This window comes from Ciconia boyciana, chromosome 1, assembly GCF_034638445.1.
Source record: "Ciconia boyciana chromosome 1, ASM3463844v1, whole genome shotgun sequence".
NCBI classification, from domain to species: Eukaryota; Metazoa; Chordata; class Aves; order Ciconiiformes; family Ciconiidae; genus Ciconia; species Ciconia boyciana.
The window spans coordinates 148941473-148965575 of NC_132934.1; the positions used below are offsets into that span (position 1 = coordinate 148941473).

Consider the following 24103-nt stretch of genomic DNA (forward strand, 5'->3'; position numbering starts at 1 on the left):
GCTCTCTCAACCGGCTGCTGCTGCTGTGCCTGAGCCTGGGGGCTGGAGGTGCGGGGAGGGGAGCCGTCAGGCCTCTGCTCCTGGCCGCAGCGGCTTGCCCTTAGGTCGGTTTTTAGCCGTATCCTTAAGTCACACCTGCAGACATCTGCTCGGGTCTTGTCTGAGTGAGGTGTTAACCGCTGGTGCACGGCTGGTGGGGCAAAACGCAGGTGTGAGCTGTGACTTGCAGCAGTATGGTCTGCCCAAGGTACATGGGCTTATTTTGACAGCGGGGGACTCGTGAGGTGTTGGTGCACATACGTGGACTTCCCGTCCCCACTGCTTCCACACCCTGCTTTCTACCTACGTTCCCAGATGCTTTCTTACCCTTGGCTTTTGCCCATTTTTTGCCTGTTCCCTCTTGCTCACGTAGCGGCTTCCCTGCTTTGCCTCCTTTACCTCCAAACAAGGACAGGAGCTAACTTTGTGCAGCTTGGCTGAAGCTGCAAACAAAACAACCTTCTCCTAAACACCCACTTTTTTTTGGTGGGCGAGGCAGTAAACCTCTTTGAAAGAGCATTTTCAGCACTCTTGCTTTCCTCTCTGGGGATTAATTTTTTTTTTCCAAATCTGCTTTTGATAATTACTGAAAGTGATCAAATCACCCATGACTTTTTGCAAGTGATCCTGTGCTTTTAGAGAAGTAACTCCTGGCAAACTAGACCTTTTGGTTTCCTTATGCGTTAAAAAAGGTGACTTGCTCTGCCCATAAACTGTATCAACCTTTCTATTTCCCCAGCTTTAGCTGAAAGGATGAAGTCTAGCTAGGAAAAATAGTCCTGCATTCATCTGGCTAATGGGAGAGAGCCTGCTTTCATAGAGGCATGTTTTGAAAAGGCTTAAGTTACTCTTATGTTGTCCTCAAAAACCAGAATTTGTTTTCATAGCTGAGGACAGAATAAATGGATTTCTTTAAATGACAGTATTTTTAGTAAAAATGTGGGGAGTAGAGTAGTAATAAAATTGTCTGCAGCTGAGATAACATTTTATTTTATTTACTTACCTGTTTTTTTACTGGTTGAGAACTAGCACAAGGCATTGTCATTGCATGAGCACAGCAAAGAGGCGAGGTGCTAATTGCTGTTCTCCAAGAAAGGGACCAGAGCTGGAGAAGGTCCACTTTGCTGGTGAGCTCCTGGTCTTTATTAACAGCCTGTGATTTAATCTACTTGCTCTTCTTGGTGACGTGGTTTTCTTCCTCCTTACCGTGTTACAAGATTGGCTGTACGTCCATCCATCCATCCTTGAAGTCCATAGATGTGGTAACAGGAGCAAAAGTCATGGGACCAGGAGTCCGCCTCAGCCTTTCCAAATTACTCCTCAGTTCCTTGGCACCTCACTGAATACCCCCTGAAACATGCCTGGGGAAAGGTAGATATTTTTCTCCTCCTGACAGGGTTCATGACAGCTCCAGTCACACAGCACAGTGGTAGTTAATTGTGAAGCTGTCCTGAAAGTGATGTCCTTGGCAGCAGTAAGTTTTTCTTGTTGAACTCCTTGGCATGGAATTGGCTTTTAGCAACCCAGTACTCATGATCCTACTTCCTTAATTTATAAATATTAAATTAGAAGAATTAAATGTCTTCTGATTTTAGCCTTTAAGCTAATGAAAGTGAAGTAAATCATGGTTATGGATGAACTGCTATGTAAACTTGCTGCTGTAAAATACCCTGCCAAGTAGGATGCTATAACAAAGTAAATCCTGTAAGCCCAAAGCTTAATTATTGATTTGATTTAGCCATATATACAAATGCTAAGAAAATACTATAAATTTGGGTTGTAGTGTAAGTTGTAATTCAAGTTGTAAAACAGTTTCCATTATGAGCCTCAGACTGGAGACCCCCAAACGAACTGATTTTTTTTTTTTTTCCTTCCCTGTTTTGGCTGAAAGTTTGCATCTGACTCATTCTCCCTAGAGATTGCTTTGAATGTTTGGGCTCTGTGGTTTTGTTTGTGCCTTGGAAATCAGGAGGGAGGTGGGAGGAATTAGTTCCTCTCATCTGATTAAGTTCTATCCTTTCTTTTATAGTGGACTATAGCAAACGTTTTAAACTAGAGGGGAAACTGGCTTTAGGGAGGTTTTGACTGCTCATGAGACGTGGAAATATTCTTGTATTCGTAGAGCAGTCCTTCCGTGGAAAAGTGCCCTGCAAAACTGCCTCCAACAGAACCTCACAGCATTTTCTTAAACCCAGGAGTGTAAATAGTATCACAGACCCTATAGGTTAGAACCGTGGCAATCCCAACAAAATTACATTTACAGGGAGACATGGTTGATAAAGGCGGTCAAAATTTTGGGCACGGAAAACCTTCTTTGAGCCTTGAAACGGGAGGAGCATACTTCAAGCTAAATACAAGTTGAGTTGTTTCAATATAAGTTTCTGTCTAAGAAGTGGGGTTTTTTGGTTTTGGTGTTCTTTTGGTAGGAGAGTTGTTTTGTTTTGTTTTGTTTTTTAATGTGTTTTTAAATTGCATGGCCCCTTTTTGAATACCACAGCTACATTTTGACTACTTTACAGAACTTTTTACTAATCCTTAGCAGGACTCTAGCGTTTTCCCTTCCAGCTTACCAAGTGGCTGGGAACTTGCGGGACCTGAGCGCTGGGCACAACGCAGCCAGGTGAAAGAGCTGAATTTGCTGCAACAGTTGTTCAGGCCAGGCTTTTTCCAGACTGGCATTTCTGCCCTAACTGGGGCAGGATTTAACTCTCAGAGTGTTTGCTGTCGGGGATAGCTGAATGAGGACATCAGCTCATAAGCTGTTTGGGCTAAGTGGTTTGCCTGTGTGGGTGGCTGAACGGTATCTAACACAACGCTGCTTTGGTCATGATTTGAGGCCACTGAGTGGTACTGCCGTATAAATAAGAAATAAATTGTCGCTGAGCCGCACTCCCACGCTGAGCCTGTGTAAATCCATTCAGTCCCAACAGGCTGTTGTTCCAACTTCAATTAGCGTTCGGTGTGAGCTACCCCCAGTACCCAGACCACGTCGGTAGCTGGTGGAGAGGCTGCAGCCTTATCTCTTCTCCACTTCCTTTGCAGAATTAGCTCTCCGGTTCCCTCATGCTCCCTCATGTGTGTGCTCCCCGCTGCACATGGGCGGGTGTACGCCTGCCCGAGCTCTGGGGACGCCGCGAGCTCCTCTCCTCTGCCCGGAGCGTGGCTCCTTAGGGAAGGGCTTCGGCTTCCTCTGCTTCATGCCAGGTCGGGTCCTCAGGACGTGGCTGGTGGGGAAGTCGTGTGGGCTGCAGGCTTCCTTCTTCCCTGCTGCCTGGATGACACCATCCTTGTCCGGTTTCGGCTGTTTCCCCGGGAGCTGGTGACATCATTTGTATTTTTGGTGATGCAGAAAGACTGCCTGGCAAACCCAGCCTTGTTAATTTATTCCTATGGACGGCTTGTACCTTGAAAATAACCTGCAGAACATCTGCATGCAGGGGTGTATTTACTCATGCTATAGACACCAGCTGTGAAGTTTCTCCCATCTGTGCCTCTCCCTAGACAGCTTAATTTAATTTCTGGCTTGCTGCAGCTGTACCTGCGGATGTGGGAGTTGTCAGTTCTACCCATAGACCCAGGGGCAGGCTCTCGCACAACCTCTGCTCCTTTTCCTAGCATTTTTTTGAGGTTTAGGATCCTCTTTGATCGTTGACTCGCCTAGGAAAGAGTGAACTGTGTAAACCTGAAGGTAGCTGGTTGTTCTACTCAACAAAAATCCTCTCTGCTTTTTTTTCTTTTTTTTAAAGTAGCTTTATTTTTGCCATGAGTTTCCCCCTTGCTCTGCTTTAACTGTTGGTGTTTGGACGTATTCATATCAAACAGATAACCTGGGGTGTATAAAATAGTTATTTATAAATACTGCACATGTAACTTCCGCATTCGCCATGTCTTGCTGTAAGCTTGGTCTTCTTTTAAAATGCAGGAAATGTAATAGTTTAAGAGAAACGGGATAAAGCAGGTTGTTGGTATCAAACCTAGTTTCGGAAAGAGACGGGAGGAGGAGCGCGGGGAGGAGTTGTGCTTGGACTTCACATTTGCGTGTGATGTGAGGTCAGGTACACATTTGCGCTGGATGGTGCTTTGGTGACCTCCGTCATTCTGTTGAATGACTAATCAAATAGATAGTTAAATGCTTTCCAGTCCAACTTGTTAGTCCTCCTTTCCTAACAAAGAGAAGAATAACACAATTTTAGCCCACTGTGCTGCTCCCTACTGTGTGCTGTGGTGTTGGCCTCACAGAGGGCTTTATTTGAAACTTGGCATAGGGAGAAGATAATTGGACTGTTGCTCTTTTTTTTTTTTACTGTTTTGTTAAATTCATGATGCACTTCCCTCTAGCCGATGCTCATTGTATGTAGTCTTGTAAACTGCCCTGCTAACGGCATGATTGCCTCCAGTTGTACCTTAGTAATATTCTAATGAATCAGAGGTGCGCAAAGCACCAGGCAGAGGGTGAGTTTAGGACCTAATTAATGATGTGCTGAATGTCTTCCACCTCCTGGAGGAGGTGGGGAGGAGGGTGACAAGTCCTCTGTGTTGGATGTGTCGTGCGGTTTCCTTAAATAGCTGTAACTCTTGCAGCTGAGCAGGGAAGGAGGATGAGGAATTCTGCTTACTGAAGGGTCATGGGAGTGGTATGCTTGGTGGTCCTCCATCACAACGTCAAATAAATCATGACCCAGGGATCTGAGGATCTTTTACTTCAGAGGACTTCCTCGGTGTCCCACCCTGCCCTGCAAAAATTGTTGTTTAAGAGGAGGGTTTAAACCTGTGGCGAATGCTGCGTGGGTTGCGGGGCACCCGAGAGGGTCCCTGTGGGCGGAGGGTGCTGCACGGCCCTGGGCTGCTCCTCGTTTCTGGAACCTTCTTCCTTGGATTTGCAGAATTTTAAAATAATTTGGCATAGAGTGAGCCATCGGTTGAGAAGAGTGGGAGGAGTTGGCCTGCGTTAAAGGCAGTCTTTTCTCACCACCCCTGAAACACGGAGCCTTCAGAGGATCTAGTGGCTTTTAAATTTGGAAACAAGAACACCTTAGGTTTCAAAGTACACCAACAGCTCCAGCTCCGAGCCGGGCAAGGTGCAGAAGTAACAGCGCTGAAGCAGTGGAGTTTTGTCCCGAAGGACAAAATGTCTCTGCAGAGAGGGAATTCAGAAATTTATTTCATTTTGCTTTGCTTTCAGGCTTATAGATAAAGATCTGTGTTTCCTCTTCATCAGCAAATCTCAGGTTTATAGTCTCTTGAAGATGTCCAAATAATGCTGTTAATGTTTATTCAACAGATCTTTCTTTAATAAAATAGCTACTTCTTCTAAGACTGTCTTAACCTGCTCAGTCCCTTTTGCTGTACTGAAGAGCAGTGAAAGAATTAGCAATAATCCTTCCCGTAACCCCTTTCTGCCTTCCCAGATTTAACATGGAAATCGTTTAATATTCAGACGCTGAAAGTTATAATGCATATACTCCTTGAACAAATCACACCACCTTTTCAGGAATAGGAGATTTCTTTTTTTTAATTGGAGTAAGAGTGAAAAATTGAAAAAGGTAGAGGGATCTCATCTCAGGTGAAGAAATAGTAAACAGTAGCCTTATTGAATAGGGACTCCTCTTTTTTTTTCATCCTGCCTGCCAAATTGCGGCATTGTTTGCAGCATGCCTTTTTATGAAGGCTGGGAAGCCATGCCTGCTGTTAAGCTGCTCGTGCGTGCTTTGTTCCAGCCATGTCGAGGCACTTGCTCAAAACCAAAGGGATTCCTCCCACTTCCAGGGGCCACTGCAGCCCAGCTGCCTTCAAAACCTGGGCGCACCCAGCTGCCTTCAAGGTGCTGGACCAGGGGACGGCTGGTGGTGGCATCGCACCTCGTGGGCAGTGGGATGGGACCCATGTCCCACCCTTCTCCCCTCTGCTCCTCTCCGCCGAGGAGGGGCATGCTGGAACATCCTGCCTAGCCCCCAGCATGTGCTCCAAAAGGACATAGATTTCTAATAGGTTTTGTGCTGTTTTCTGCCTTCCCTGGGATGTCCCACAGGGCATCAATCACCCAGATTTAGACTGCATGAATTGAACCGCAGGATGCTGGCAGTCCGGGCTCAGCCGCTCCCTGGAGGAAGGGGAAGTCTGACTCCGTTTCCTCGGTTTTCCCTCAGCACCCATGATCTTGTTGCTTTGCTTTTGTGGTGTCGGCCGCTCTCCTCCGGATCTGGTGAGGCACCGAATGTGCCTGGCGCTTCTGCTGGAAGCATCGGCTGCTGTTTCCTGGTCTCAAATGGCTGTTCGGTACAGAGGAACTGCAAATACTTGTGTAAGGCACCAGTCCTGGTAATATTTAGCTGCTCCTTAATATGTGATCTATCTGTAGCGGCTTTTACCCAGGAACATCAAAGGACTTTTTTTAATAAACATTAATGAATTACGCCTGACAACACAACTATAAAGTTAGTTAGTGTTTTATAGATTAAAAAAAAAAAACAGAGGAAATTGAGTTACATGTTCAAAATTGCACAGGAAGTCTATGGCTGGAGTGGAAATGTGTCATCTCCTTCCAGACCTCTCTTCTTGACATGCTTTCTCCCACCTCACAGTATCTCATGGTGACAAACATCCCAGATTTGTGTGTGTTCACGTGTCTCCTTCAATGTGCCTCAAGTTGCTCAGAACATCATTCTCCTTGTGAACTTTTCTTCCCTGAGTGGTTTTGAAGCTTCTGGTAGTTTTCAGGGCAAAGCTGGAAAACTAGATTTGGGGGTGGGGTGGGGGATCAATGTCTGGATTTTCTCCTGGGAATTGGCTCTCTTGGATCCCGGCAATGTTCCCGTCTCCGCATTGTCTTCCAACCCCAAACCCATTGTCCATGGGAGGACCTTTCTGATGCTTCTGTGTTCTCTTGTAAGCAGAGGGTTAGAGCTACCTACTGGGTTTAACAGGGAAAAGAAATGGTTGGCATGTTTTATCTTTCAGAGCAAAGACAAGATGCAGGTGCATGCTCTTTGTCTACTGGATACTAAGACTGTTTCCTCTGAGGAAGTGGAAGGTGATACAAGAAAGCCATCGCTTAATTTCTGTAGTAGCAGACTTTGCAGGATGTGGCTTGAAAGGAGTAGAAAGAAGCATTTACGAACTGAGAAAATCTAGGGAAGTGGTCATAAGGGTAGAAATACAGATGCTGTTCAGGTCAGACTGTCACTGCATGCATGAATTGAAGGAAAAATGGTAGCAATGCTAACATCTAAATGCATATAGAAGTTTCTTCACAAATAATTTATATGCACAGAGGTCCTCTGGCACAGCTGCTAGTTTCAGAGGTGGTTTAGCTGAGAGCTTACGGTCTGCTAAAGAGTTTTGCAAAAATATTTAATAGGTATTTGTTTCTTAAGTTTTAAAATTTTTGTCCATTTTCGTTTCAGGGACCTTAACTATCTCAGTTTTGTAGATTTGGGAAGCACCTTGTATGTTTTGGGTATTGCAGCAGACAAACAATACAGAAATTCATTTTTTTCCCTCTCTTTGAACATCAGGCCATTTTTTTTACCACACTGAGTTTGAGGAACCTGTATTTGAATGTTGACCTTTTAGTCACGGCCAAAGTGGTGGGGAGGACAAGTAGAGTCCAGTCCTGGAAGTGCCTGATTTTAACTGACATGGAAAGAAGCGTCCTTAACTCTCATTAACGGCATCATTAAATGGATAAGCCTTCTTTAAATCTAGTTTTGAGAAACCAAATTATCTTAATCTTGTATTGGCAGTAAGACACTGACACTGTTGAGGCAACCTTTTTTTCCCATTAGGAATGAAATTTGGCGCTCTCCTGCGTAAAGAGCACATAGGCGGGTTGCAGTGGTGGCTGGGATTGCTAAATGCTGGAATTCCCTCATCCTTATAATCTCTTGTGTGCATGCTTTTTTCCTGGGCTTGTCTGCTGTAATGGCCTGCCGTCACCTCTTGGCTTCCTAGTAGTGGCTAGGCAGGGATCCTTTGTGAGGGCTAATGGTGCTGGAAGCAGTCTCTTTCTTTCTCTTTCTCTTCCTCCTCCTCGCTTTTTCTCTGGCTGTTCCTTCCAGCTTTCTGGAGTGGGTGCCACCTCTTTATGTCATGGTATATCCATGAGACAGATTTCTTTGTCTGAGTTTGGATCTTTAAAGCAAGCAGAGATGTTAGGAAAGAAGCTCTGTTGGTTTCCCCCCCGCTCCCCAGTTGATTTTTGATTGCTCATCGCTCTTGCCTGGGCTGTAGCCGTGTGAGTGTCACATGCGATCCAGTATCAGGTAATCTTGATTGAAGAAAGAAAGGCTTTGCTCATCATTCACGAGGTGATTCTAGCTGGGGGAAATGAAATCCTAACAATACTTGAATTTATTAGATATTCTCGCTTGAGATCCTGTTTTCTGAGATGAATGGAGTCGTCATCGCTGGGAGTGCTGAAGATCTGATGTGGAGGAAGAGATGAAAGATAAGGCTGTACTTGCACCTACATGCCATATCTTCAGCTCCCTTGCCATTGATCCATCCACCAGTGAAAATACTCTCTCCTGTTTGTTTGCAGTCGTTACCTCCTATCTCCCAGGGCTCTGCCAAAGCCATAGCACGGCATGGTACCCCAGGGCGACCGCGCCAAACTGGGCATGCAGACCTCCATCCTGGCTCCTCGCTGGGGCTCGCCTGTCCTCTCTGCCGTGTCTCTGACCCGCTCTCTCTTGGGTCTCTCCCATAGGGCAGCCTGCAGAAAGGTAGCCCAAAAGCCTCCTTTTTAAGTGAATTTCCTTGAAGAAATCAGACTTGATTTAAGCATATCATGTGTCTTCTAGTTTGTTTGCTTGGAACATATTGGTACAGACTCACCTATGCTTTGAATAATTTCTATCTCAAGGCAGATCTAAAACTTGTCATTAGTAAGTGTGTACTTATTGTTGAGTGTGTGACACAATCATGGGAGTCATAAAAGTAAAACAAATGAACTTCTGCCTGCAATGAACATGAAAATGAAGACTGGAAAGCTGGAGTGATCTGCTTTGAATTCACACGAGCAGGTTTTCCTGATCGTTTGCAATTGCTTTTACTGAAGCTAAGGATGGATCTTGAAGATTTTCATGTAGCAGTCAGCTAGACTGTTCGCTTTTTCTCGCTTGCTGCTTCTTGTTGAATTTCACCCCCTGATTTCAATGCTAACTATAAATGCAAGTGGCAAACAGTATAATTAAGTAGATTAAATCTCTCTTAGCTACAGGCTTATTCACATAATGAAGAAATGTTGGTTTTCTTTTTTTTTTTCCTTTTGCTTTGGAATAGTGTCTCCTGAAATTCTTAAACTAATGAGCAGACTAAATCGAAGCTGTGCATTATCTGTTTTTAAATGTGTACAGAAGATGGCTTGTTAGCTACTGGAGCATTAGTAAAAAATGAAAATAAAAAGCAGAATCATCAAAATCAATTAAAATAAAATTAAGCACATGCTAATTTTGCTAAAATGGAGTTCTGGCATTTGCCAGTAACTTGCATTTCCTTGTTTTCTCTGCCCCAGCCATTTGGTTGCGTATTGAGGAACCCTTGCTCTGCGCTCCCTGCAGAACTTGGATGTTACAGCTCCTCCGTTTTAATTTTTTGAATCTTGGATGATTTTGCCACTGATCCTGTTAGCTTTGCTTCTTTCTTGATTGTGCTTAGGGTTTGTGGCAAAAATGAGAAAAGGAAGCCCCTGTAGCTTTTCACCGGTGGAAGGTACAAGCTTCTTCCCTTCTTTCTTCAGTACTGGGCATCGTTCATGCTTCCAGCTTGGAATTCTCATGTTTATTTGAACTCAAGCCCAGCGTAATATCAAATTAAGCTTCTGGGGTTTTCTTGATGTTTCAGATGGAAATTCATTGGAGGCTTTGAGCCTGGTTTTGTTTGTTTATTTTCTTTCCAGGCATCTCTGTTTGAGATGTGCTGTAGCTGGACAAGGAGTAAAAGTAGCACAAGAACCCTGTTCTTCTTGCTTGTTTTTGACTAAAACATCCTCCCAGGCCCTGATCTAGGTAGAGTAAGACCTTTGGGACAGACCTGTGTGTCTGTGGGGACCCGATTGCCCTCCGTCAGGCTGTGTGTAGCTGCAGCGGGTGTCCCCGTGGTGCCTTTGAGGAGGGTCAGAAAACCACCAGCTTTCCCTCGGAAAGAGCCGGTTGTAGGAGCCTGCCTCCCAGGCAGAGGTGAGTGCTGATGGAAAATGTGTTTTGGGGGAGGTGTGTGCGTGTTTTTCACCTTCAGTGATAGTGGAGCAGCATCTTGGCATGACTTAGCCGGAGCTGGGGCTGCCAGGGGTCACACAGGGCTGCGCCTTGGTGGCTGCCCCCGACCCTCCTTCCCTTGATGCCCTGTGGTTTCTGGATTCGGGTAGTTTCCCTGGGTGGTGAAGCACCCTCACCTCCTGGGCTGGTGGGTGGGATGGGCTTCTGACTTCCATCAGGGTCTTGTCACCCAGGGTAGGTGATGTGGGCGGTGAAGCGGTGGTTGGTGCCCAGGTTTAGAGCGTCGTGCCGTAGTCAGCCCTTAATAGAGCTGTGTGTTTGATGGGGCCGCTCCACACTTGGCATAAATATGCATCTGTGCATGTGCATGCCTTCAAACACAGCCCATAATTGACAGCACATTGCGCTAAATCTTATCTTGTATGTGCTTCTCCTGGTGATCCATTGGTTCAGTGAAATTGCTTTAAGTGTTAAGTATTACTCTTGCTCGTGTTTTGAAAGACAAGCCCTTAGACTTGTTATGAATTCTACTTTGACAACAGTTGCAATAGCTGTGCATTGTATAATTGAGCAATCAATTCCAGCACGCTATATTGATGTTTTCAGTGCAGACACATGATTATAATAAACTGTAATGCTCTTTCAGTAATTAGACAAGTGGCTGTAAATTTAAAAGGCAAACTTTAAAAGCATTGGAACTTTTGGAAATCCAGTTTTATTACATTTTAAAAAATGATTACTTTGTTTTAGCTCTCCTCAGAGTGCTGTAATTCAGGACAGGCACAGCTGGTGTACGTAGACCCCTCCCCAGCATCTCGGAAATCCAGTCTTGCTGGTGATACAGCATTCAGACTGGTGGAAAGGATTTTGTTTTCTTTCCCTGATGTGGGGAGAAGGGAGTAGAAGAAGTAGTAGGGCAGCATCACAGCTGATTTAATTTTGTTTTCAGTGCATGACACTTAATTGGAAGATTGCTTAATTCTAGGAACTGCTGTTCTGCACCACCATGCCACATAATGTATTTAGGTCATGGCTGTAGCGTTTGGTCAGAGTACCTGATTGTGTTTAACACAACTGTTTTCCAGATTAGAGTGGTGATTTGTGTAAATGGTAAGTAGCTTCTGAGGCAGCGTTGCTCAAACTTTCCTCTGTAGGTAGTGTTGCATACATCCTAGGAAAGTGTGCCTGAGCAGATACTTAAAACAGGTTGAAGGCTTCTACTTTTTTAAAACCATATTTATTTCCAGTCCCCCTCTCCACTCCTTTTAGTAAGGTTGGAAGTGGTGCAAAGGAATGGTAAGAGATTAAATTTGGCTACAGCTTTAGTATTATGTGTATCTGTGTTTGTAGGATTACAAATGTTTGAGTTTAAATTCTGAGTAGGATTAAGCAGTGTTTTCACTTGAGAATCCCTAACCAGAAACTGCTCCCTCTTACTGGAGATTTCTGGGTTGTTCCCCGCCTGGGTCTGTCTCTGAGCTGCAGTGGCTGAGGCGACCGGTTGTTTTGCAAAGACCCACGTGGCAGGAGGCGGTGTGCTGGCTCCAGCTGTGCTGCGAACCAGATGTGGCTGGGTGCATCCCTCACAGTCAGCTGCGTCTGCTCCTGGGAGACACCAGAGTATGGGCAGATAAGTGGGATCTTTCACAACTGCCTCTTTGGAAAACACCCAGCCGAGGACGGAAACTTTGGGCGTGTAGAGCGCTCCTGAGTTGGGGCTGAATGATTGCTGGAGCAGTGTTTTTGCTTTGCCAGGGGCTGGGACTTCAGTCCGAACTGTTCATGGGCTCCCATTTCCATATCTATATTTAGGGGAGATGAGCTAATGGGCCAGGAGATGGTCAACCCGCTGTAGACATCGGCAGGGCTGGCCCGTTGCCCGCTTCCTTTATGTTGTGCATCTGCCCTCAGCAAGATGGGGCCCTGTCCAGGCTCACGCCGTGTCCCCGCTGCCTCTCCCCTCCATGTGAGGATGGCTGCCGGGATGCTTGCGGGCCAGAGGGACGGCCTTGCTGCCTGTTAGTTTGGGGTTGAGGTGCTTGCCACTACCTTCTTCCTTCCTCTTCGCCGCCTGGGAAGCGGTGCAGTGTTAGAGAGGTTTCATGGATGGTGATGCTGGGATAAGCTGCCTGGCTATAAGCAGTTACAAAATGTATTAGTTGTCCTCCACTGCTGAATTTTGGTCCTCACTCCTCTTTTGCAGTCCGGGGCAATATCGAGTTGTCCTATTTGTTCCAGTTTGCTGAATGATTTACAATGAAAAGCTTGGCCTTTCTGACTAACAATTTTTATATTACATCTAATGACAGTTGTGCTCCAGAGTAGTGACTTGTGGTCTGTAGGAATAGTTGGTGTTGGATCATGAGCTGAATAATACTTCTGTATAGTGTCATGAGAAAAGATATTCCCCCCGCCCCAAGTGCAATTGTTATTAGAAATGCTAACAACAGCAACAACAAAAATCTGCAATGTATACCCTACCTACAGTTACAGAAGGCATGTATATTTGGGCCTAAAAGCTCACAAATCCTTTTGCACCAAAATAACTTTGGCTTCAACTGCGTTATATTTGTACCCTGAGTGCACTGCAGGGTGGGTGGGGACCAGCTGCAATGGCAGTAGCACCCTGAGCTTGCTTTACAGGTCTTCCCGAGGAATTTCTTTCCCTTTTTGTTTGCCACAGCTTGGTCTGCGAAGGCCCATAGTGTGTTATTTAAGAGCGGTGAACGTGTTTTGACTAGTTTTTGTGAGGCACTTAGTGTGTTCCTGAGTACTAGGTAAAAAGTAATAATTGGAGAACGCGCAGGCTCCTTTTCCGTGATGAATGCCGTTCTTTTCCATGGATTAACCTGTGAGCCGAGTATGTTGCATAATGGCTTTTCTGTCGTGTGGCCCTTTCACATAATAAACACGGTGGCCACAGGCTTTGGGAATGCAACTTAAATACTACCCAGGTAGCAACCGGGAGGAAATTGTGTTCATTTTGGTCCTTCTTTTGCTAAATAAATAAATAAAGGCCCCCGCGACCTCTGAGGTTGGGTTTTTGTTGTTGGCAAGTCTGGTACAGAAAGGGTTGTTAGTACAGGCTTGGATTTCTGAGTCAGGCTCCCATGCTGACGAAGCAGAAATAGTTTGAGGACTGAAAATACTGCCTGAGTATTTGAAAATAGTTCTTGTGGACACAAAGCTGTTTACAGATCACTCGCTGGCCATGTGCCAGTTTCTCAAGGACAAGGTGTTTTTTGTTTTTTTGGGGTTTTTTTTTTGTGGTGTGGTTTTTTTTTTTTTTTTTGCTTTAGAATCACAGATGTACTTGGCAGGGTATCAGAAGATAAAAATGCTGGAAAGAGTCTTCTGGTGTGAGTCCTCGTTTAATTACAATACATATAACTTTAGGCTAAATGTGTGTTTTGCATCTTGCAAACAAGTTGGGAAGGTATTTCTTAATTTGCTTTTATGTACAGGGTCACAATATAACACCATGGTCTCTGTTCGTGTGGCTGCTACGCTGGTTGGTGTGATCCTTTTTAAGAATGCCTCCTCTTGTAGTACTCCCCCAGCATCTCTGGTGCCCTAGAAGATGCATTCTAGCTTCAGCAGTTGCTGCCTAGCAAATTATGGCTCGATAGTCCATAATGGCGAGGAGATGTGACTAACTGGAAGTGGCACCGATGATGTTTGTAATGGCTAAAGGAAGGAGATGCCAGTGGCTGCTCTCAGTAGGAAAAGCAAAAAGCCCTGAAACACACAGTTCCGGCCCTTCTTTCTTGTGTGTTATAGCACTGGAGGAGTATTGACAGTTGGACTGGAATTTCATTATATATATATGTTTTGTATATTTAAGAGTTCATTAACTTTTCTCCCTTACTGCTGATGTTTGGGAGTTTTTTAAATATCGTGGATGTGAAATCTTTCATTTTAACCATGTTGAAATAAAACTCATTACGCAGCTGACTTCCCTGCTCTGCTCAGCTGTATTGTTCCACTGGGATGGTATAAATGAAAATAGTTCTCCTTGCCCTTGCCCCTCATTGATATGAAGCTGTCCAACGACAGCTTCAGCTCCTCTCCACACAGGGTGTTTGTTAGCATCCTGTGGTGCAGCTGGACAGAAGGCAGGAGTCTTGGTGGGGATGGTCGAACGTGGCAGCGTGTGCGTTGGGCTCCTCCTTGTCCAGCAGGCTGAATCAACAACAGTAAACCCAAAAACCTATTAAAAAGGGAAATAAAAGCAGTGGAGCCAATCATTCTCCCTTTTCCCTTCCCCTCCCACCACGTCTTTTGCATTTACAATGAGGTTTTGTACCTTCCAAAATAATTCCCCCGTCCGTTTAGCATGCCTGAAATTAAAGAATTTGATTTCTGTTTAATGCCCCTCCTGGTGCTCGCTGGGAGGGAGGCTGGGGGACGTTGCAGGACGATGCCTCGGGCAGCCAGGCCTGGGAAGCGGTGTGACCGAACGCATGCTGTCCGTGCCTGCTGGATGCCGCCCGGTGAGGGACGCTGTCTCCTCACTGCCTGGGGTGGCCGTCACCTGTTGCTTGATTGGTGTGGGTTACGGAGCTGCGTGCAGCTCCATGGCTCTTTCCGCCACTGTTTTTGGCAGTAGACGGAATGCAACAAGGCTGGTAGGGTGTGCGTGGTCTTGGTTTTCCTTCTCTCGTGGCGTATGACCTCTGAGAACATCGCCCAAGAGAGCGCAGGCTGCTTACCAACAGCGTTGGTGCATGGGGAGGCAGGCACTAGCTATGGTTTTGATCTTTGTTTTTTTCTGAAGAAAAGTATGTCTTTTGTGGCATTTCTGTGTACCTAATGATTACATACTTAAATTCATCAGGGGCATCTCACCTCATGTTTCAGAAGGCGCGTGCTCAGCACCGAGGTGGTTTCTCAGCAGCTTCTCAGCGGTGAGCAGAGTGAAATGGGCCCAGGCTTGCCTGGATTTGCAGAGGGCCTTGGTCACAAGGTGTAAATTGCTCCGTTCGGTCGGAAAGCTCAGATTTGCATGTCCAGGGGTGATGAGTTAAATGTCGATATGAGTTCATTTAAAAAGCAAACAAAGAGAAGCGGCCTCAGGCTCTTTTCATCCAGGCTTATTTCAATGTCACTGTGGAGAAGCGGTCTGGAGACTCTGCCCTTTATCTGCTGTATTGCCCAACTAAGGAGGCACCTGCGTTGTTTCGAAGCCCCCGTCCGCCCACGCAGGGACCCTGATGGGTCAGTTTGGGCCATGCTTGGTCTGAGGTAGAAGCAGCGTGTGGTGCACGATGTCTCTCTGAGGTGGTACCGGGTGGGTGTGATGGTGGGGTGGCACCTGGCGAGCACAGGACTTGCTCTGGTGGCCTGCGGTGGTCCCCTTCAACCTGATGAACGCCAACCCTGCTGCAGGGACTTGGCTATGGCCGCACCACCAACCTGGGCCTGCCTCTCCTTCAGTCTGTGGCCGAGATCCAACGGAGAGTTTTTGGTGATGAAAGTGGCTGCTGAGGTGTAAAATGAAAAATCATCTGTATTGGTAGTCTGTGTAATTTTGTATCTACAAGCACATGTTTTTTCATTTTGGTCTAAATTCTTCTCTTGGTGTTCTCCATCTGGCTTGTTTTTCATTATAGTTGCCAGAAATAAATTGTTCTGCATAAAAGAGAGGATTGCAGGGGGTCTGAAGAGACAAATCAGTGTTAGGAAGGGTGGATTTAGTGACTGGGAAAGCCATTAAGGTAGGGTGAAGAACTGATTTGAATGAGAGCCGGACACAGCAGATTTTAGCTGATGTTTCCAGAGGAAGCCAAATGTACTCTGAGCCGTGTCCGCGGGGGCGATATACCTCTACTCTGGTTTCATTCTTTTCTTTTGTTTTAGTTTTTTTTTTTTGTTTTAGTTTTTTTGTTTTAGTTCTTTTGTTTTGTGTTTTTTTTTAATATCTTTCAATAACTTCCCAACTGAATTACCTAGGTAAGTTTAAAACTAGAAAAAGTACAAGCAATAGTAAGGTTAGAGGCAGCTCTTCTCTTTTTGGAGAGGGCTGAGAGTGGGGACTGCATTATAAAAGAAAATGGGTGATAGTATGTTTAGTGAAGGTCACTAGATCTGGACATGGCTGGAAGGATGGGATGCAGACTTTGAGGATGGCTCTTGAAGAGGGTGTTTTCCAGGCTGGGGTCTCAAGCTGGTCAGCTGAAGTGTCACTGTAGAAGAAACATCGAACCTGGGGCAGGAAGCTCTGGATGGCCACCCACAGAGCAGCAAAGCTTGATGCAGCAGCCAGGGTGCTGGGCCGGGGTGCGGGGAGCAAGCAGAGATGCATTGTAACTCTGTGCTCTGCCATTGACCTGTTGTGATCCTGGGAAAGTTTGATTGTGTCTCTCTGCCGTGGTGGGAACACCATCCTTTTTTTTTTTTTTTTTTTTTTTTCCTCTCTTTTCTTTCCTTTTTCCTATTTAGGCAATGAGCTGTTTGGGAGAAGGAAATGCCTCTGGGTAATGTATATCCAGCATCTTTTGGAGTGAGAAAGCTGCCACAAAACTAGCAATCGAAGGAAAAAAATCAGTGCATAGGACTCTCTTTTTCCTTACTAGCGGGTAACATGTTTTCACTCTGTCCCTGGAAGTACAGGACTGGTAATAACTGCACGTCTTTCATACTTCACAGAATGCAGTACTATGCATGAGTAAATTGTCATTATTATTTCTTCAATAGACAGCTAGCGAGCCTGTGGATATCTAAAGCAGGATAGAGAGTATGTTGTTTTCTATTTTGCTTTCCAGGCATTTGATGTCAAGAGTTAGACAGAGGGAAAACACAGAACCCTGTCCTGGCTTTGACTTAAACAGTGGGAGTCTTTAATAGCTTCTGGTTGGTTTGGGTTTAGAAATCATCTAACAGGAAGAAAGAACATTGATGTTGGCCTTTTTTTCTTCTCATGTGTTTCTGCGGTGATTTGCCAGGCTTTTGTACTTAGGTTGTTTGCTGATTTTTATTCTAGAAGGAGCTTCCATGCCAGATAAACATTATCCCTTTTTCACAAATTTATCTCCATCGCTGAAGCCTGTGATTATTTAGCTTACAGAATGCTGTATCAGTAGGAACAGCATTATTTTGGCTACAAATGCAACTAGGTAGAGTTTTTGCTTAAGAACATTTTATATTTTATTATTTGTTTTAACGGGGGAGGTTGCTTTCACTTTGTGCCATTCTGTCTTTTTGCCTGTCAAAAACGCATGTCCTCTTTCCTTCACAAGCATTACTCCCATCGCTTTTCACAGGGTAGACCTAGTCTTTCCGGGGAGTGTGAAGAAATGTCTTGTAGAGTCCAAGTATTCGCAATGCAGCGTTGGTTGGTCTGCAACTTTCTGTGGTGGCAAGTGACAAAAAGAGCTGATGGTAAACATGCATTGGAATAATAAGGTATCATTTATTGCACTGGTGTGTGCAACCTAATAGCAGAGTATTGCTCCACAGCCTGTTGCCTCAGGCTGGTAGGAGTTTAGAGTCAACTAAATGAGAAGCAAATTGGAAAGTTAATTTTGGCATGGGGGTATTGTACATACAGCACTACTAAGAGGTGGTACCGTGGTGAGTTTTCACTTGATAGCATGTTTAAATTTAGCCTGCTGCTTCTATGTACATTGTAGCAACTGAAATGTCAATTAGTAGATTTTTTCCCAACTTAGTTGCTCTTCTTTTCATAACTGTCAGCATAGGATACTGGGAAGTTAGAGAAGTTTTCCAAAGACTTAATTGCGTACAGTGCACAGGATAATCCAAGCTTGCAAGTCATGAGTCATGCATGCTGCCTTCCTTCCTTAATGTGTGATGTTGCCCCATATTCTACTTCCATGCCATTTAGCTGGGGAGCAAGCTTCCAGGAACAATCCCCCAAAAGGCACATTAATGCACAGGCCGGAAACTGTGTTAGTAGAATTGCATTACTGTGGAATATATACCTTGGGTAATTAGGGGGGGGTAGGAGGTAAATGAGCTGATAGGATTTCTTTTGTGTTTAATTTGCATAGTTCTTTGATAATATTAAGGCATTTTAGGGAAGAAAATGCACCACGAAAAACAGCACATAACACTGCTTGCCTTTGAACCTTTCCAAAACAAAAATTTTACAGTAATCATGTGTGCAGAGGAAGAAAGAGGCAAGAAGTAGGTGTATTAACTGACTTGGAGAGTGTGGGTAGGCTTGAAATTTATAATGTTCTGCAGATCTTGGCAGTCTACCAAGGATTCCCCTTGTCCCTTCTGCTTTTCAACATGCATAAAGCCCACTGAGATGAGAAATAAACAGCATATTGCTATCAGACATGAGTGGGGAATATGCTTAAGTAGTGGATTCAGTTTAAGATCCAGTTAAATGCTGCAGTGTTGCTGTGTTGATGAGAAGAGCTGTATTTTAAAACTCTCCATATGTAAATGAACTTTCTGTCATCTGCATGAGAAGAAACAGAACAAGATTTGGGGTCAGCAGGCTCAACTCCATTGACTTGCTCATCCCAACAGGCCATTTAAAAATAGAATGGTGCAGCAGTGGTCTTTAAATATTCTTACATTACTTCCTTGGGAGGATAAACAAGTGCTTTAGTATGAATTTCCCTCATGAAAAGAGGGAAAGAAAGGCGGGGAGGATGTGTATGAAATGACAAGAAGCTTGGCAATTTTGTTCGATAAACATCTTAACATGGTCTAAATGAAGGGAATATGTTGGTGGGCTCTTTTCCGTGGGGGTGGGAGCCAGGCTCAGCTGACAGTGCTGACGTTTTGTCGTGGCCCCCACCCCGAGACCTAGTAAGAGGCAAACTCTTGCTCCTGGGTTGATGTAGCCCCTACTACCTGTTGCTGCTACACAGTGCAAGCTTTGCAGCCTCCTCAGCCCGTTGGCTCTGGAGACAGTCATCTTATGCTTAACAAGATGCATCTAGGTTGCTGTCATCTTCATTGCATATTTTATATCTGTACTTAACTTTCTGGCCAGGGGAGAGTTATCCTGTCTCTCCAGCCTCTGATATTTGGTATCTAGCAATATTTTAGGAAACTGCTGTTTTCAGTTAGCACGGGTCGTGTTTTGCAATCTCGCAGCGTTTTTCAGATACTGGGATGGTAATTGTCGGCAATTTGCCGGGAGAAGCAAAGCTGCAAGAACCTCTGTGTGCCCTGCGCCCTGGGGATGGGGGAGCCTGGGACGCCCCGAGGGGCCGTGACTCCAGACAGCACTAAAAAAGGGGCCGCCTCCTGCAAGGAAAATGCTGTCCCGCCGGAGTGTTAGCCGGTGGTGTTGCTGAGATGGTGTTTTATGGGCACATTTATGAAGTGCTCTGGGAGTTGGATTTGAATAAATTTTAATCCCAGGAGATTGAGTTCAGAGGGTTTCTCCCATCTACGACTTCTGCAGTTCTCTCATTGCATTCAACCACTTTGCGATTTTATTATTATTTTTAATGCAGACAAATTTTTCCAAAGCAAAAGCTGGCTATGAAAATGTGAAGATCAGTTTCTGAAACAGGAATGCTTAGCCATTTCATGTTGCAAGCAAAATTATACCAGCATGCTAATAGTTTGACAAGTCTCTTCTTGAGCAGAGCTGTCAAGCAGATAAACAAACAAACAAAAACTCTGCTCATGCTTATATGTTGTGCTTGTGATGTTTGCTTTTCCCTCCCTCTAAAAATGTTTTTAATGAAAAGAATGTGGCTTCAAAATGTCCTTTTACTTCTCTCATATAAATCAATGTCATGCAACCCCCCCACATATGTTGTAGATGCTTAGAATATGACCACTCCATACATTATGAAAAGGGTATTTGGAGTAATTTTTAACAATATTCTGAAATGACCAGGATTTAAATTTGGCTTGGGATACTGAGCAGCCCACACTTCCCACAGTCTGCAGTTCCCTTGCTTTGCAGTCCCTTAGGAGGGTTATGGAGAAGCTTTTCCCATCCCCTCTGCAGAAACAGCAATCGCTGTGCTCTGCTGTAGCTGTCGCGGCCCGGGTTTTCATAGGGACTAGCGGAGGCACCAGCAGGATCCTGTAAAGCTGCAGGGGAAGGACGGTTGGGCTGGTGCACATTAGTCATCCCGAGTGGGCCAGTCTCGCAGGGAGGAATGGCGTCTCGAGAAAAGCTGTGAAGCTGAGCCCTGGGAAATTTCAGGCTTCTCTCTGGAAATAGCAAGCCCACCAGTAGTTTGTAGATTTAAAAAGACAAATAGAACAAACTTTCCATAAAATATGTGGCATCCCGTGGATGTCTTGCTACTTCGCTCTTCTGTGTGCCACTTTTTCTGCTTGGGGTATGTTCTGCCACCATTTTAGCGTCCCCGCTTTGCTGCAGAATGAATGGTGAACCATATTTCACTGTTTTTTAGAAAGTGTCTTCTTCCTCAGTCCTCCTTAGTGTTGTGAGCTTTTTTCCTCTGAGACGTCCTTGTTCCTCTCTTCTCTTTAGCATATTCTTTTCGTACCTCAAACTGTGCTTCCCCACGTCCTTGGGCCTTCTAGTTCCTTCCACAGAGCTGTGGAAAATAGGGGCAGAGCTGAGAGGAGGCATTTTTCCACCTCGATGTAAAACGTTTTCCCCTCCTCCCTTGGTGGGATGGTAAGTCTTGAGGAGAAGACCACAGGCTTTTGTCATTAGGCAGAGGTCCAGGGTGGGAAATTGGAGTTGCATCTCCTGGGCTTGCTGACAGGCTTTAGTTCAAGGAGTAGTAAGGTCAAGGTGAGGTCAGTCTTGGCCACTGCACACACGACCCTGACTTTGTTTCAAAATCGAAACCAGCTTGAGACCAAGCTGTAAAAAAGAAATGCATGCAATAAAGAGAGTTTACAGAGCTGGCAGAAGCCTGAGTACAGTAATTTATTTATAGAAAGCATGTGGATTGGTTAATAAAGGGACAGCACAGCACAATAAGTGTTGTGAAAGAAAGTGGAGGCTGTGAATTCTGCAGCATTTCGTCCTTTCTAATGCACGAGCAATGCCTGGCCGTTACCTCCGCGGAGGGCATCATAAGGTGTGAAGGGGTCAAGATTTCTCCGAAGAGAGACTAGTGGTTTGGGGTGCTTCAGTTCTGGGGTGCCAATCTCAAAAGAATCTGTAAAGAGATTAAGAAGTTAGTCCCAGAAAAAAAATATACTATTGATGTCCGTCAGCTATAGTGGATGCTACATACATATAGTTTTCTGCCTAGGAAACTTAGAAATTGGTGAGGGGAAAGGTAAGGGAACTGTGACTTTAGTGAAACGTTTTATTGTGGTTTTTATCATTATTTGTGATAAAAGTGAAGGAGTGTAGTGGGCATACCTCTTGCTGGAGAGCTTGACGGATTCAGAGAAGAGCTTTGGGGGATGATGCTTGGGAAGGGCGTTGGGAGACCAGGCTGCTTGACTGGAATTCTCAGGGCAGACTGCTGAGTGTTAAGTGGAGAGCTGGAAAATACCAATACTAGGCCCATTTCTAAGTGCCTGTTTAGAAAAAAAATGGAGAACAGCTAATTCCTATGGCCCCACCTTGTGTAAAAATATACTGGAGAAAAAAAGTCACTTCTTGTCAGAAGTCAGCTGAGGCAAGCTACAGCCTCCACGGCTGGAGGGGCCCGTCGTGCTGCTGGCCTCCCGGCCGGGCGATCTGCCTCCTGCCAGCTCTGGCTCTGCCCTGGCTGCAGAGCAAACCAGTTTAATTTCCTGATCTGCAATCCCCCGCCCCACCCCGCAGTTTGCTTTTTCTGTGTTAACTTTCTGCCATTTTAGTGATCTCAATCAGCTTATCATATGATCCGATGAGTGCCAGAAGGAGCTCAGTGCTCCCGGGAGAAATATGTGACAGGAGGCTGGAGGGAGGCAGGGGAAGGAAGGGTAGGAGCTCCCCGACGCAGGAGCTGGGATCTATTAATTCAGCTCCAGCTGTACTGAGAAACCATTCCCTTATGGTGGCATAGCTGAAGGGAGACGACGTCTTGTTCTTGTCTAGCTATCGTGAGACAGGCGAAGGGAGCTATTGCAGGTCTGGTGCATCGCTTGAAGAAACCTCCCTTTTTTTTTACTAGTGAAGATCAAAACAAAGAGAAGTGTCCTTTTTTAACCCCGTAAGCATGCTTGCATTTACCTAGTAATGTGTCACTCAGGTACCAGGCACTGGTGCATAGAAAGAAAATATGCAATACGTGGAGTTTAACTATTCTGGCACATTAATAAACTATCATTACTGACGATGAGCTTTGCTAAAGTAAACAGAAGGGAAGCTGTGAATGTAATCTGTCTGTGCTTAATCTTGATAATCATCCTTTTAATGTGGAGAAAAAGAAATGGCTTCTAAGATTTGTATAAGAACATTTTAAAAAGAAACTTCTATTTTTTTAGCCATCTGGAGTATTTGTTGTTTTTTTATATGAAGTATCAGAAGGGTCCAGCACAGTTGGGGAAAACTCAGTGGCTGGAGCTCTTGTCCGAATGTTTTGCTTTGTGTATGCTGGAAGGGATGGGTGAGATGCTGGTGCTGACGGTTCTCTCTCTTCTTCAGGGTCGGCATGTCAAAACAGGTCAGCTGGCAGCCATCAAAGTCATGGACGTTACTGAGGTGAGTAGAGGAACATTCTGCTTTATTAGCAATATGGGTAAAATTTAGTAATGAGAGATGGCATATGGCTTACCTTGTATTTATGTTGAAGGGCACGGTCTTTGCATGTGAACGTTTGCTTTCTGTTTGCAGGACCTGACCTCTCGAGCTCATCTGCCCTTTACAGGATTTCTGTGTGCTTGTGTGCAGGGGCCTCTGGCCTTCACAAATTGCTTTGGCTGGTCCTAGGACGTATGAGCACTCATAGCACTCCTTTCAGAAATTTCTCAGGAGATGGGAAGAAAGCCAGATTCCCTGCTTCCCACTCTTTTCTCTTAAATGTAGCATCTTGCTTTTACCGAAAAAGAAGGTGAGGAGGCTGCTTGATGTAGAGGACAGTAGTTTCCCTGGTACATTTGCAGCCTAAAAAGGATATACGTTTATTCAAAGGAAATGGGTCCAATAAAGTTCCCAGAAGCCTGAAAGCAGAAACATCTGCAGGAACGATGAGCAGATTGCTGGCAGAATTCAGCAGTGTAAAGTAGCAGTTGTAACTGACCCAGGGGGATTTACTGTGGAGTTTTAGATGGGAAAGATGGGAAATTAACCCAGCCAAAGAAATAAAAAATATATACCCATATTTGAATCCTTAGATGTCTTGCAGTTTATGTTGTTCAAAAAGCAATCAGTTTAAATTAAGTCTTCAAAACAGATCAGGAAAAGCATGGGTTTTCCCTGTTGATTCCATTTGTGTTTTATAGAGTTACATCCGCAAATTAACACAACAGCATCAGATTTAAAATCGAATTAGATCCTTGACTGATATGGCACTTCTGAAGAGAGGTTGTGCCTCTTCAAGTATCTTATTTTTCTGAACTCCTCAATGTTATATAGGTATTGGGGGAAAAATTATGTTAATGTGCGTGCATTGTACAAAGCAGGGGGTCTTTGGCGAGCTGGTTATATTAAGAAAAACTCCTACAAGGGTGTTGCTGCAAAATGTTTTATAATTTGGTGTGTGTATAGGTGCCAACAAGTAAAAATGGCCTTGGACACAAGCTCCTAGGCGAGTAGCTGGGGTGTAATGGGTCAACAGGCAGGAGAGGGAGGAAAACAAGAAGGCAGGTTTAGGTCAACTGATAGGACTTCAGTCATATCGCTAAATCTCCTTGTGATCGATGGGCAGTGTGACTGCCGCTCTCTAACTTAAGCTGTTGTGTCTGCCAAGAGCTAGACATTCTTGCTTTGGAAGGTAGCCTGATAAAAATCAATTTTCAGCTGGAGATTTTCAAAGGCTGCC

At 44.9% G+C, this 24103-nt stretch overlaps 1 protein-coding gene across 10 annotated transcripts in view; it reads left to right on the forward strand.

The window, feature by feature from the left end:
• MAP4K4 (mitogen-activated protein kinase kinase kinase kinase 4) overlaps positions 1-24103 on the forward strand; it is a 166403-nt gene that overhangs the window by 54693 nt on the left and 87607 nt on the right. For all 10 annotated transcript variants that reach the window (XM_072849715.1, XM_072849714.1, XM_072849721.1 and 7 more), the window contains exon 3: positions 22768-22824. In XM_072849715.1, coding sequence (XP_072705816.1) covers positions 22768-22824 — 57 coding nt within the window. The remainder of the gene's footprint in view (positions 1-22767; positions 22825-24103) is intronic.